This window comes from Halichoeres trimaculatus, unplaced genomic scaffold (assembly GCF_033239565.1).
Source record: "Halichoeres trimaculatus isolate MK-OKI-2021-1 unplaced genomic scaffold, fHalTri1.1 fHalTri1_scaffold_19, whole genome shotgun sequence".
Lineage (NCBI taxonomy): Eukaryota > Metazoa > Chordata > Actinopteri > Labriformes > Labridae > Halichoeres > Halichoeres trimaculatus.
The window spans coordinates 13,534,580-13,547,847 of NW_027437197.1; the positions used below are offsets into that span (position 1 = coordinate 13,534,580).

At 41.9% G+C, this 13,268-nt stretch overlaps 3 protein-coding genes across 3 annotated transcripts; 2 read left to right on the forward strand and 1 right to left on the reverse strand.

Annotated features, from left to right (window-relative positions):
* Positions 1 to 57: 57 nt before the first annotated feature.
* Positions 58 to 2,186, forward strand: crygs2 (crystallin, gamma S2). The gene is made up of 3 exons (XM_074694428.1): positions 58 to 66; positions 461 to 703; positions 1,914 to 2,186. Exons 1-3 carry the CDS (start codon positions 58 to 60, stop codon positions 2,184 to 2,186), a joined length of 525 nt encoding a protein of 174 aa, XP_074550529.1.
* Positions 1,091 to 6,599, reverse strand: lcmt2 (leucine carboxyl methyltransferase 2). Its single transcript, XM_074694426.1, has 14 exons — positions 6,373 to 6,599; positions 6,121 to 6,245; positions 5,925 to 6,006; positions 5,631 to 5,811; positions 5,357 to 5,513; positions 4,905 to 5,094; positions 4,630 to 4,737; positions 4,403 to 4,490; positions 4,084 to 4,311; positions 3,752 to 3,973; positions 3,552 to 3,649; positions 3,206 to 3,393; positions 2,974 to 3,109; positions 1,091 to 2,843 (listed from the first exon to the last, which is right to left on the reverse strand). The coding sequence occupies exons 1-14, from the start codon at positions 6,418 to 6,420 to the stop codon at positions 2,688 to 2,690; spliced, it is 2,007 nt and encodes a 668-aa protein (XP_074550527.1). The 5' UTR covers positions 6,421 to 6,599; the 3' UTR covers positions 1,091 to 2,687.
* A 730-nt stretch (positions 6,600 to 7,329) lies between these two features.
* On the forward strand, positions 7,330 to 13,238 carry rab5b (RAB5B, member RAS oncogene family). Its single transcript, XM_074694718.1, has 6 exons — positions 7,330 to 7,456; positions 8,820 to 9,121; positions 9,212 to 9,363; positions 9,700 to 9,822; positions 9,967 to 10,060; positions 10,801 to 13,238. Exons 2-6 carry the CDS (start codon positions 8,956 to 8,958, stop codon positions 10,914 to 10,916), a joined length of 651 nt encoding a protein of 216 aa, XP_074550819.1. The 5' UTR covers positions 7,330 to 7,456; positions 8,820 to 8,955; the 3' UTR covers positions 10,917 to 13,238.
* Positions 13,239 to 13,268: the final 30 nt, after the last annotated feature.

Below are 13,268 nucleotides of genomic sequence, written 5' to 3' on the forward strand. Positions count from 1 at the left end.
GCTCCATCAGCAGCAGCACCACTGGCATCTCCCAAAACCAAGAAACATTAAATCAAGATGGGCAGGGTGAGTCCAGACCACATAGGGCTGAGTGAGGCTGAGGGGAAGGTGTAGAGGGCCCATCCAGAAGGATGGCCGTTCACCTAGAAGTCTGGTTCTACTCCAGTTATTGATGATGGTTTGTTTGAGTTTCTCCTCCTCTAATATAATAAAGAGGAGGGCTTGCTTTTCCTGTAACTGATGTAAGATACTTCTTCAATTTATGATGCTGTATGAACTAAAGCAGATGAATATATGTGGCCCTTTCCACAGGGGAGGTTGAGGTTTGGACAGGTTTAAAATGTTTCCAGTTGAAGCTGCACAGAAAAAAGTATTGTAAAGAATGTGTAAACCAGAGCTCATGAATATCTGTTTATCTTGTTACACTCAAACTGAGAGGTATCTATGCTTCGTCCTACAGATTGTCTTTTACGAGGACAAAAACTTCCAGGGCCGTCGCTATGAGTGTGACAGTGACTGCTCTGACTTCCACACCTACCTAAGCCGCTGCAACTCCATCCGTGTGGAGAGCGGGGCCTGGGTGGTGTATGAGAGGCCAAACTATATGGGCTACCAGTACGTCCTGACTAGAGGAGAGTACCCGGAGTACCACCGCTGGATGGGCCTCAACGACCGCCTCAGTTCTTGCAAGTTGATCCACTTTGTAAGTCAGTGAAAGCCTGAGGTCTGGTCTGATGCTGTCTGTGTGTTTGACTGATTTTCCTGAACAGTGTACACAGAATTAATCTCTAAAGTTATCAGGACTTTAGCACAGAGGGGCCTGACTTTTAACAGTGAAAGACTAATGATCACTACTTGATTGATGCAATGGGTTTAAACTGACACTCATAAATCATAAAGTTGCTTCAGTCAGAAGAAATCCTACAAATGAGATCTGCGTTCTAACTTTCCTTTTCTTTTTATTTACAAGTTCTGTATTTTTCTCAAGTGGAGATTTTTTTTACAGATATCAAATTTTCTAGAAGAAAATGTCAATTCTAAAGTTCTTTTAAAAAAAATTCAGCAATTGTTTAGTATGACTTGTGGTAATTATAATTTAAAATGCATACAATTATTAATATCTAAACAGTCAGACTATTCTCATTTGTCTCACTGTGTAAAAAGCTGTTTGATTGATGAGCTCAGTCTTGACAATCTGATTCTATAAATCTTCCTAAGGTAGTTCAAATAGTTTCACAATTTGAAACAAGCTCTTTGAACACTCTGTAGGTCATAAACTTGAGCTCATAACTCTGACCCTCAGCTGTGAGAATAACAGGAGCCACAGAGAGCACACAGCAGAAAGGTTGTTGATGCTAACTGTGGCTGCAGGGCTTCATCGATGCACACAGATAATCTGGGTCAGTCTATTCGTATAATCAGAGTCTGGTTTAACGGACCCACAGCCTGCGGGCTCATTCAGGGCTTTCATACAAAAATCAAAGCTGTGTGTAGACGCAGCATGTGTCGCTCTGTGCTTGGTTAAACCGTATGAATGAGTCAGACTGGGCTGGATACACACAGTATCATATTTCTACAACATGATGCTTGTGCTATTATGACCACACAGCAACAAACTAGAGCCTTAACATAAGCTGATACTAACTTGTTGATGTTTTGTTTGCAGTTGAAGACTGACTTATGCAAGAAAGTTGTAAAAATGCTCAAGAGACTTTTTCCTGTCGTTTGATACAAATCTCATCTCCCTATATATCCCCCCTTCTCCTTTTTTCTCACCTCACATCCCCTTCCTCTTCTTCCCCAACCCTCTGCACTAAAAACTACCCCCGATCCTTCATTTTTCACTTCCTCTACCCATCCTGCTTCCATCTACTCCCACACCTCCTTGTCCCTCCTCCACCTCCTCCTTCCAGACCAGCGGGACAATGTACAAGATGACAATGTATGAGAAGGCAGACTTCGGCGGTCAGGCCTACGAGACCTCAGAGGACTGCCCTTCTCTCCTGGACAAGTTCCGCTGGAGGGAGGTCAACTCCTGTAAGGTCTATGATGGGTGGTGGGTCTTCTACGAGCACCCCAACTACCGAGGACGCCAGTACTTCCTGGAGAGGGGAGAATACCGCAAACCGGGAGATTGGGGCGCTGTCAGTTCCACCGTCCAGTCCTTCAGGCGATTCACCGAGTGACTCAACCTCCATCCAAAATCTTAAGACACATCCACTGTGCTGATGTATGACTTTGATTTTCATTGACAATTTGGGAACTTGAACCGAGGTCTCACAAATAAAACCTGTCCTTTAAGCAGACTGAAGACATTATTGTGGGTTTTTTTATTTGCAGGTTGTTTTATGACCTTTTAATGGAGATTTTCTTTGTTAAGAGCAAAGTGACAACACTTATCTGATATTTATATTAGACTTTAACCTATTTATGGAGGTTTGCTTCCTCAAGTTGTCAGACACATGATCTGTCAGAAGAATCTGAGCCTTTTTTTATAGTAAAAGAACTTTTACTGATTGGTGAAAACAGAACTTTGCAGCCGTTCTGTAGGTGCAAGCTGAGGCAATTTTGAACTGCCTCTGATTTCATGCCTCTGGTTAATTCATGGCCCCAAAGTTTGTCCAAGCAGGGGGTGTAAAAAAGACACTCCTCTTTATCAGTTTGCAGAAAAACACCTTCAGTCCATGTCATCCCAGTGCAGCTCTCGGGTCCACGGTGATGGGCTGAGGGTTGAAGTGAGTCCCAAATGAGAAGCAGTTTCCTCCTCCACCAATTAGGAGCAGCTCTCCATCTGTCAGCTCTGAGCAGAAAGAGTGCAGCATCAGAGGCCAGGGAACCGAGGTCTAAGGCAAGAGCACAATTTATTAATTAGTATTGTGAGTATGTGGATTTGTCAATGTAAAAATTAACTTTGAAAAAGCTGTAAAAACTAAACACAAAATTAAATTCTTAAGTCCAATAATGTGAACTGACTGTGTCCAAGCTGAACTCCAGACTGCTGCGTGTTGTGAAGTCAATGACGAGCACACCTGGGACACCGCCTGAATGCAGCCAGACTCCTCCAACTATAACCAGCTTCTCACCGGCCACATGAGCACAATGAGAGTATCTGCAACAGGAGATGGTTCTGATGTTAAAAACAGCAGAAACTTTGTTCTTTTTTGTTTTTGTTCTGTTTTACTCTGATGCTAAAGCTCTGACTGACCTGGGAACAGGAGGAGGCTGCACCTCTACCCTCTCCCAGGTGAAGCCTCTCTCTGACGGCTTTAACATGACTGTGTCTCCCAGTGGAACCCCTCTTCTGTTCAGTCCTCCAAACAGCACCACTCCTCCGTGATAAGAACATGCTGAATGGGAGTGACGAGCCTCTGGTGCTGGGCCCTGTACTGGTATCTGAAAATAATGCAAGGAAGTCATTAAAGAATGAACTATTTTGTACGAGCGGTTCATATTTGTTTTTTTGTGTAACTGAGAGTTAATGAAGGCAGGATAGTTCAAGTTTTATCAGCATGTCTAATAGAAGACCTGCATATAAAAAGAGACAGTCAAACCTCAGTCCAGCACAGTTGGTCCAAACACAGGAAGTTGGTGTCCCCCAGAGCTGCCTGAGAGTTGTTTCTTCCACCAAAGACAAACAAGAAGTCTCTGCCTGTTTGAAGAAGGTTAAGTTTAACATAAAGAGTAAATAAGGAGGGAAACGTTCAAGTGAGAGACAGACTGAAGTAGTATCAGAGCTTCCGTTTCACCTCACCTGTGTTGGTGACCACAGTGGCGCTGTGCCTCCATCTTGGCGCTGGTGGATCACCTGTACAGTCAATTGGCTTCACACAAAGCTCCTGTTCATCTTGCGGACCGGCAGGAACCAGAATTACTCTGAAGAGGCCTCTGGATGGGTTCAAAGGAGAAGAGCGGCCTCCGAATATAACTACACCTCCAGCAGGGAGAGGAGTCGCAGTGTGGTAGAGATGAACACCTGGAGAGAGGGGAGACAACCACACACTGTTAACACTACTGGTGTGTGTACGTGTTGCATAAAAACAAACTTATCACTATTAGAAAAGAAGAGGATCTGAACCCTCTCACCTAAATCCTCTGATGACCCCTTGCTCACTGATCTCCAGCCCTCCTCCTCTCTGATGAGCATCCTTATAACAGCTCCTCTGCCTCCTCTGCTCGAGCCTCCAGTCAGTAAGACTCGCCCCGGGCTCACCAAAGCAGACGCCATCCCCAGCCCCTCCAAACTACCTGATACAGGCTGTATGCTCAGGAGTGTGGGGCTCAAAGATGGTGGACAGGAAGGCACTGGAGATACTACAGAACAAAAACAAATAAACAGCATAAGAAGTGTGAGCTGGAAGCAGGGAAATATGTTTGATTTGAAGGTACATAAAGGGGAAAGTACTTGGAGCATGTGAGAGTAAAGCCTGTTCCATCAGAGAGCCTCGGGATGCAGTAAGGATGAAGTAATGGGAACATTTCTCGTGCCACTCCTGGGGACACAAAAATCTATCAACACAAAGAAAAATACTGCCAGGAGAAACTCAAAGCTAAAGGCCATCAGCAGAAACTTAAATGCACTATCTATTTTATAGGTGTATACATTTTCTATTTATTATTTTTACAGCTGACCTCATATTCATCAAATGGCTCCAGAGCCTCTATTTGGCTCCGCTCCTCCTCAGAAACCAGCCCGAGGTAGAATTCATTCATATCTAGACAAACACAGTGCTCCCAGCCCTGAACAAAAAAAACAAAACAAGAAACACTTATACTTAAAATCACAAAATGCATTGTGTTGTTACAATTTAAGTGCATGTGTTCCATAAACTGCTTCATGAAAGGTGAGTACATCACATTAAGAAAGTAACAGCCACTACGAGTCATTACGTTTTCATCCCACTAACCTTGCTCAAGAACCTGTGCCTCTGTGCAGCAGTGTCCGGATATTGTCGAAGTGCATGTAGAGTTGAATTCAGCTTTAGAAAATGATCTTGCATGATTCTACCAAAGGGATCATCGGGATGAATTTGCTCGTACATAACGAAGAGTGGCTGATGTAGAAGCTTTGCAGCCCATTGAATAACAGAATCAGACCTGGAAAGCTCAAAAGATACATACATGACCATTAAACATTTATGATTACAGGTTTGTTTTACTATTATTGTGCTTGATATACCAAGTGATGTTCATATATGGACTCATCTGTGTTGCCATATTGGGACAAATAAGTAACATTTTATTTCTCAGGCTTAAATAAAGAATTGAACAGTCCCTAGAAGGACAGTAACAGTCCTTGCTTTGATTTATTATAAACAGAAGGGTGATGTTGATCCCTCATAGATGAAAATTTCCTCACCATTTTGTTTCCATGTAAGTCAAAACCACTTCAGACAGGATCAGAGTCGGGGCAGCCCAGTCCAGCCCAGCTGCACTCAGAGCCTCCGCCACCCTGGACTCCTCTCTTACATCTACACCCAGGAGTCGGTACTGACCAGTCAGCACGTACACAGGCCCTGAACACATGCAAACATAAGCTTGAAACGTCTGACATCCCTTTGTGAAGCATGCTAAAAATTTTAAGAGGAGTTTCTTTTAAAATGTGTTGTGTGTGAAAAAAGTTAGAAACAAACCCGTTGGAGGAGGTAAATCATGGCCTAACATTCCTCTCAGGGTTTTATTAGAGTTAATTAGAGCAGTTTTTCTCCGGGCAACATCAGGAAAATCCACCTCAAAAACAGCAGCTCTGTCTAATGCTCCATCTGCATGTAGACGGAAATACAAAGAGTCGAACCCTGCGCCCAGAGACAAGATCTGAAGGAAAAATCACAAAAAAGAGAGTTAGAAACTAAAGGACGGTAATTATTCTTAACTTTTCATGATGCTTTCTTTCTGTTCAGTTAAAATTTTGAAGATTAAACACTTGCCTGTTTTTTGGGGCTGTTTTCAGTTATGTGCAGAAACCTCCTGACACAATGATCCACGGCTCTCCAGCGCACATAATAACCCCTAAAACAGACAAATACTCCTCAGACTCATTTTGAATATCAAACTGATGTTATAACATATTTCCACAGTGTCTTGTACTCTTATACACTCCTTTTACAGATTAAAACTGCTGACCTGTTGATGAGCGGGGCTCTTCTGGAAACTTTACACACAAAGTGTTGGAGGAATTCATCCTGGAAATAACCCTGAGCTGCAGCGGACACCTTGCTTACTACACTGCTGTCGTTTGTTCCCTGGACCTGTGACAAACAGTGCAAAACAACAGATACAAAATCACTGTAAATACTTCACTGTGAGACAGTCTGACTCTCTGTCAGTAGTACAATCATATAAGTATTACTTTAGTGTAATGAAAATAATATTTACCGCTGTGTCCTTCCCCTTCTTCTGCTTCTTACTGTTTGTGGTTGGCATAATTTCTCATAAAAACACATTTAAAACAAAGAATGTCTTGCGTACTAAATTCTCCTCATTCAACGTGTGCTCCACTGTTGTAAACAATTCAAACATCCCTCACGTGCTTCCGTATTTCCGAGTGTCAGTTCACTCTCCTGCGCCCCCCTCAGGCCTGGATGACACTGTGATAACTTATTCTTCGCGTGTGGTTAAATGACGGGTGGGAAACTGCGATCAAGTGGCTATCGCCACTGTGTGGACTAACATGGCATAATTTTAGCTTTTGAGGAATTGGTATCCTTTAAAAAAAGCATTACTGATGTTTTGAATCGATTAACTATATCGTAAGACAACAATTAAGATTTCTTTTTAACTTATGAGGAAGAAATTACTGTTCAAATTCACATTTCACTCAACTGAATATGGAGGAAAAATAAAATCATTTGGTGTGTGTGTTTGGGGCGGGGGGTTGCGTATACACTTTTTTTTTTTTTACTTTGTATTTCTTTATTATGACTTGGTATATCACAAGTAACAGACATCTTGTTGTTTTGACCAAGTATCACATAATTATCCCATAACATCTCATAATTAAGACTTCGTAACTCATAATTGTGAATTAATATGTCATAGTTTTGACTTTTTTAAAGATAAGAATGTCTTCATTTTGTTTTCATATTATTTATTTGACTTTTTTTGGTGTCAAAAACCGGTTGCGTATAAATTCTACTTGGCTCTTCTAATGTTGACTTGGAATCTTATGATGTATCTCATCATTTCAACTTCTATCATGGGGAACATTTTCCTACTTCATCTTTTTTTTTACGTGTTGTAAATAGGCTGCCACAGCAAACAGATGACTAAACCAAACTGTAATTCTGTGACGCGTCCCTGAACGCACCGCTGGAGAATGCGGCTCTTCTTTTGACAATGCGGCACTAAGAGCGCATGCGCCACTTTACAGGAAGTGATAACCTTCTCTTTAACCAGCTGATCGCCAAACTGTCAACAGTTAAACCTTAGATACCTGCGCTGCTAAGGGACAGATCATACGGTAAATATCTGTTTGGATTTATCTCCAGCTATCTGGTGTTTTATAGCTGAGCATGTAGTGCTATTCTGTTAAATAAGGCGTCGAAATACAAAGCTTTGATTCAGTTTCGTCTCGTCCGACCTGAAAGCTCGGAACGGTGTCCCGTTAGCACATAACGCAAGATAAGAGCTGCTGATCTGATAACATGCACAGTTAGTGGACATTAATACTAACCGTGAACAGGAATGTTAGCTGCACCCTACACAGGCTCTTCACACCAGGACGTAAAGATCTAAATAATGATTTCTGTTACTGCAGAGATGTCCAGTACTGTTGTTTATGAGGGGAGAGTCAGCTTTTAGAGGCGCAGCATCCCTGACGAAGCTCGAGTTTCAGTGCAGGATAATGGGATACAGCTTGCAGTAGGTGGTATTGTCAAACATAGCTCTGATGAAATGAAAACAGAAGAGGATATTAAATAATGTACAGAAGCCGTGTGAGGTTATTTTCTTCCTTTTCCTTGATTTGATGCCAAGGAAGTCTCCACCCTTCCTCATTACAACAGTCTTCAGACTTTTGGATGCACTGGAGGAAGTATCTGTTGCCTTCAGTATAAACGACACTATTGATAGCTTTGGTTCAATTTTTGGTTCAAATTCAAGGGAAAGTTATGAACTCAGGGTCTTGATACAAAACAACTATAGACCTGCTAAGACTTGTCAGATCTTGGCTGTATTATCTCAGTCTAGAGACGCCTTAAAACACAGTTTTTGATTCACAAAACTGTTGTCATCTTTTCAAAAATGCCAAAAATGGCATTTAGGAATGATAAAATGTTAATTCTTTACTTGCCAAATTTGTCCCACTAACCCTAAAACCTTGAGCCTTTGGACTCCTTGAAAGTAGGCCTGCCTAATATGAAGAAAACCTGTGATGCACATTAAAATTGTTTAATATTTTGATGAAAAACTTAAGTTTGGAACATAGAAAGATCAGGGTCAATAATTACTTTAACCCTATGTACCTGCAGCTCATTATGTTTGATTTTGTAGCTACTGAAAACATTTTCAGGTCTGAGAGGAGCACATTTTCCTCACTGCCCTCTTGTTCCTCAATCATCGTGCCAATTAACCTGCTGCTGATTTATCACAGGGTAGCTCCTGTTAAATGTTTACATGCTGATTTAAGTGGTTTTGTATGAAATGAGTCATTACAATTTAGAAAATCTTTTGCAATTGGTTTCTTTGCACACTCTTAATATTCTGGTGTTGAAAACATATTCCTTGTGCTGTCGCAATTAAAAGGTGCAACAAAGAAAAGCATGAGTGAGCTTGTGCATGACGTAAGCCTGCGCCAAACAAAAACCTTTCACTTCTTCTGTCAGACAACACAAGGAGTGCAGAGAGGTCAAGACACCACCTGCCTGTGAGACGTGACTACGGTCTGTTCAGAAGTCTGTGTCAGTGCTCTGCTCCAGGGAGGAGGCCCATTCCCCCTGACGTCTCCTACAGCGGGCCGCAATGAGCTCCAGAGGGAGTGGAGGCCGCTCTAACGGCACGTTACCACAGACCAAGATCTGCCAGTTCAAGCTGGTGCTTCTGGGTGACATGGCGGTGGGGAAGTCCAGCCTGGTGCTGCGGTTTGTCAAGGGGCAGTTTGACGAGTTCCAGGAGACGACTATAGGAGGTGAGGAGAGAGTGTGAGGCTGACGAGGCTGTGCATTCTGTTCATAAAAGTACACAATGCTCACCTTTGGTTCCTCTTCTTTACATCCAGCTGCATTTCTGGCTCAGTCTGTGTGTCTGGATGACACCACGGTGAAGTTTGAGATCTGGGACACTGCAGGACAAGAGCGGTACCACAGCCTGGCTCCAATGTACTACCGCGGTGCTCAGGCTGCTATTGTCGTCTTTGACATCACCAAGCCGGTAAAGAGTTAACAGATTTGATTGGTAACTTTTTATGCCAGAGATTGAGACCATAGTCAATGGAAAAACCTGGTCTCTTTTAGGTAAAGGGGCAGAGGGGATCACTGAGCATTTGTGTATTTGTAAATTTAGCTGTTAGAATCTGTCTTTCAGTATTCCTCACTTAGTCAGAATGTATTCAAAGTAAATACCCCACCCAACTCTAACTCTACTGGGTAAACTTTGTGTCCTGTCTCACAATCAAATTCTTAAACTGATGGGGAGTCCATGCACAGAGTCCACAAGCTCTCTCATTGTTCTTGTATTTATCCTCATGTTCTCACTGTGTTTGTGCAGGAGACATTTGAGAGAGCCAAGGCCTGGGTGAAGGAACTGCAGAGACAGGCCAGTCCTAACATCGTTATTGCTCTGGCTGGAAACAAGGCTGACCTGGCTGAGAGGAGACTAGTGGAGTATGAGGTAACACACTCCTGTGCTACACCTTAACTACTAACTAAATCACCTGGGTGTCTGCTTTTTTAACAGCAGAAGTAAATTTAAGCTCAAACTTTTGTCCCTGTATGTTCTTGGTTTGATGTCATATTTGTTTTATGTGTCATGCAGGAAGCACAGACATATGCTGAAGACACTGGCTTGCTCTTTATGGAGACGTCTGCAAAGACAGCCATGAACGTCAACGAGCTCTTCCTGGCTATTGGTGAGTCAATACTTTTGTCGTTAACAAGAGTCACATCTCTTGTTTGTCAATTTTTGAGAAAGCCAACGTGGTGATATTTTGGTTGCAGATTAAAGAATTTTGTCCGTTTTTATGCACAGCAGGAGAGGGTTTTTTATGGTTGTAGTTTCTGCAGCGCTGCCTTATTTAAGCTGCGGACCAAAGACGTGACATTCATCTTGTCAGTCAAATCTCTGAACTTTCTGTTTCAGCTGCGTCACTGTTCAGAGCGATGCAGACTGTCCTCTTAACACTTGGAGTCTGAAAATGACTCACAGCAGATAAGAGAAGAGCAGATAAACCTTTATTGTCCCCAATAAGATATTCTTCCTGGAATGTTTAGCTGCAAGTAAAAACAAGTAAGTCTACAGGACTCACACTTTTAACGTACTAATAACTCAGCCTAGGGGACTTAGCTAAGGGACCTGAGGGTCAGTGGTTTAGTCCCAGTGTGGACATAAGTAAGGAAACTGAGATAGTTGTTGGAGTGGCACCTAACCCCCAGCTAACAGTAAACTAATTTGATGAGGATACAGTGCACATGTAACAGAATTTTTAGTTTACTTAATGAAATTTGTTGCAGATAAGAATTCTGGTTAAGATTTGGGATTAATCCAAAGATTTATGAGTGTAATCCTCAACTTTTCTTTCCAATGGTTTGCAATCTCAATTGGTTGTTAAGGCTGCAATAATATTTTTCCCCACTTTTTATCACAATATAGCAAAAAAGATGCCAAAAACAGACACGCAGAACCCCACACATGCTGCACGACATCGGGGAGTCAACCTCCAGGACCCGGACGCCCACTCCACCCGAGCTTGCTGTGGAGGGAACTAGACCTGCGCCACTTGCACCAGTATCCCACAATCCTCACACCACCACAGCCCTTTACACATCCCACCTCCTTCAACCTCACAGAGGGGGCCTGCTCCGAGGAAACCTGGGATCCTCTCAACCCCCTCACCCTCCATTCATCCTGCTGTCCAAGCAGATTCAGAGACAGAAGCTTAAAGGAGAAGAAAAGAGGGCAGGAAGAGAAAGACAAGAGTTTACACATCTCTTTCTTGACCAACAGAGATTCTTCGTTTGGAAGGAGAGGTGTAGTAAAGATGGGGATGGAGAGGAGGAAGAGGAAATAAGAATGTGGAAGACATTGGCAAGCCTGTTGTAGTATTTAGCACTAAATGTGAAATTTCTTTGTCTTCATGCTGCCTTGCATTGTTTCCGTCAGCCCTGACATCGTAAAAATGCACAGAATGAGCAGCACATGCTAGAAGCAGCTGAGAGGCAAAAAAAACAAGCAGGGGTAGAAATGAAGTTTGTAGGGTGCTGGCTGCTTTCTTCTTTTTCAGAGCTTGCGCCTGCTTGCTTTGCCTCCTCCTCGTTCTGAATCACTCCTGCTGTGAATATTGCCACATGTTGACCCTGGAATGATCCCATAATTCATAATCCCTCTCCGTCCTGCCCGACCCTCTCTGGTGTCACTATCCAGGCCTCATCAGATAACACACATGGCACAGTTTCCTTAACCAATCTCCATTTGTACGTATTTATTGTCCGGTGTTGACTTTTCTTGACTGCTGGTAGTGATGCTCAGGTGTCTTTTACAGGCACACAAATTTCTGTTTTTCTTTTCTTAGAGTAGAAATTACGAGTCTGCGTGTGAGGCGTGAGCTTTTAAACTTCTGACTCGGGCGATTTTTGGATGATTTGACTTGGTATTTCTCATACATTTGGTCCAATGGACGTGCTTCTTAAAGAAAGATTATTTAGGTTTAATGCCTTGCTTTAATGGTCATGTCATGAGCACCACTTACTATTTGTTATAAAATGACATCATAGACTTGATATGGTAAGTGTGTGTGGACAGTAACATGACTTTGCTTGGGACCTGGTAACTGTAAACTCTAACCCATGTCTTGTTTGTAGCAGAGAGTGTGACCCTGGAACCCAAAGAAAACAGAGCTGTGTCACAGAAAATATTTACTAAGCAGCAGCTCTCAAAAACAAGCTTAAAGGGTATTACCGTATTTTCAAACCTGAGACCTACTTTTACATTTTACTGGGTCAGAATAAAGAACTGGTTCAGAAGGTATTTGTGTTGCTCTGGCAAATTGCTTCATTCAGCATCTACTGGGCTGTAATCCTTGTGAGCAGCTACACCTGATCTCTGAGAGTTCATGTTTTTTTTGTCCGGCAACATTACTGAATTTCTGTTTTTTAAACTCATGGATAAATTATTGGCCGTAGATGAATCATATTTTTGAGGATTTTTTTCATTAAAAATGACTTCTAAAGACAGAAGGAAAAGTCAGAAAATTAAAAACACTATTGGTCATGACCCTGACTCATGCCCTGTCAGAGAATTTTCTTCACATGTTGTGTTTCACATTCCCCTTTGCTATCTTTTGGCTGAGTTATTGATGAGCTGATCTTCCATAATTTCAATGGCTAACTTAATACAGAGCCCTTAAACTAAAGTTATGTGCTTGGTTGCTATCTGAGGCTTGGCTGAAGAAAATTAAGACAGAATAGATTAGACACAAAAAACAGAAGTGCCTATTCCCAGTTTTCTTTCTTTTGTCTGTGACTCGTGTTTGGGGTTTTTCTCAAAGCGTGTGCTTCATAGAAAGAGCAGAAATCTCACCTCCCCGACATCAGCTTGTACTATAAACTAATAACCTGGCACCCTGTCTTTAGGCTGTAGTGAAGTGTATTGGCTGTTTGTATGGATGTAAAGAGATCTTGTTGAATACACTGTATGTTAAATATTATTGTCTTATTTTAATGAAAGTCTTTGTTGATTCTAGCAGAGCACACTTGTGAACTTTGAATGGATCAACTTAATGTTAATTATCTGTTTCATTTAAACTAAATCGGTGTCTATAAACAGTTTTGTTTCATTTCTTTTCAGTTTTCAAGTGTTTGAAAGGCTTTTAAAAACGGCAATCTAATTAAAGGTCTAATAATTGGCTTTTTAAATCTGTATTCAGCACTAACGGCTCATTAGTGACGGTAAAGTTCTTCATTCTTCAGGGCTCACAAGTATGTTCAATGTTCTGTGCAATCAAAATGACAAAAGGTGATTTAGAAAAGGTTTGTTTTTTTTTTTCATCAGCACATTGAGTATGTGTCGTGTTCAATAAAGCTGTGAATGATGCTTTGAGTGCAGAATGCTGTTTGCTTTCT

Bases quoted from the DNA above. Each gene is read 5' to 3' on its own strand.
- lcmt2 (XM_074694426.1), bottom strand. From the start codon at position 6,420: ATGCCAACCACAAACAGTAAGAAGCAGAAGAAGGGGAAGGACACAGCG. The intron at 3,974-4,083 runs GTGAGAGGGTTC...CCCTCTCTCCAG, and splicing joins GGGGTCATCAGAGGATTTAG to GTGTTCATCTCTACCACACT. The intron at 3,110-3,205 runs GTCAGTCAGAGC...CTCCTGTTGCAG, and splicing joins CAGCCTCCTCCTGTTCCCAG to ATACTCTCATTGTGCTCATG.
- rab5b (XM_074694718.1), top strand. From the start codon at position 8,956: ATGAGCTCCAGAGGGAGTGGAGGCCGCTCTAACGGCACGTTACCACAG. The intron at 9,122-9,211 runs GTGAGGAGAGAG...CTTTACATCCAG, and splicing joins CCAGGAGACGACTATAGGAG to CTGCATTTCTGGCTCAGTCT. The intron at 9,823-9,966 runs GTAACACACTCC...TGTGTCATGCAG, and splicing joins GGAGACTAGTGGAGTATGAG to GAAGCACAGACATATGCTGA.
- crygs2 (XM_074694428.1), top strand. The intron at 704-1,913 runs GTAAGTCAGTGA...TCCTCCTTCCAG, and splicing joins CTTGCAAGTTGATCCACTTT to ACCAGCGGGACAATGTACAA.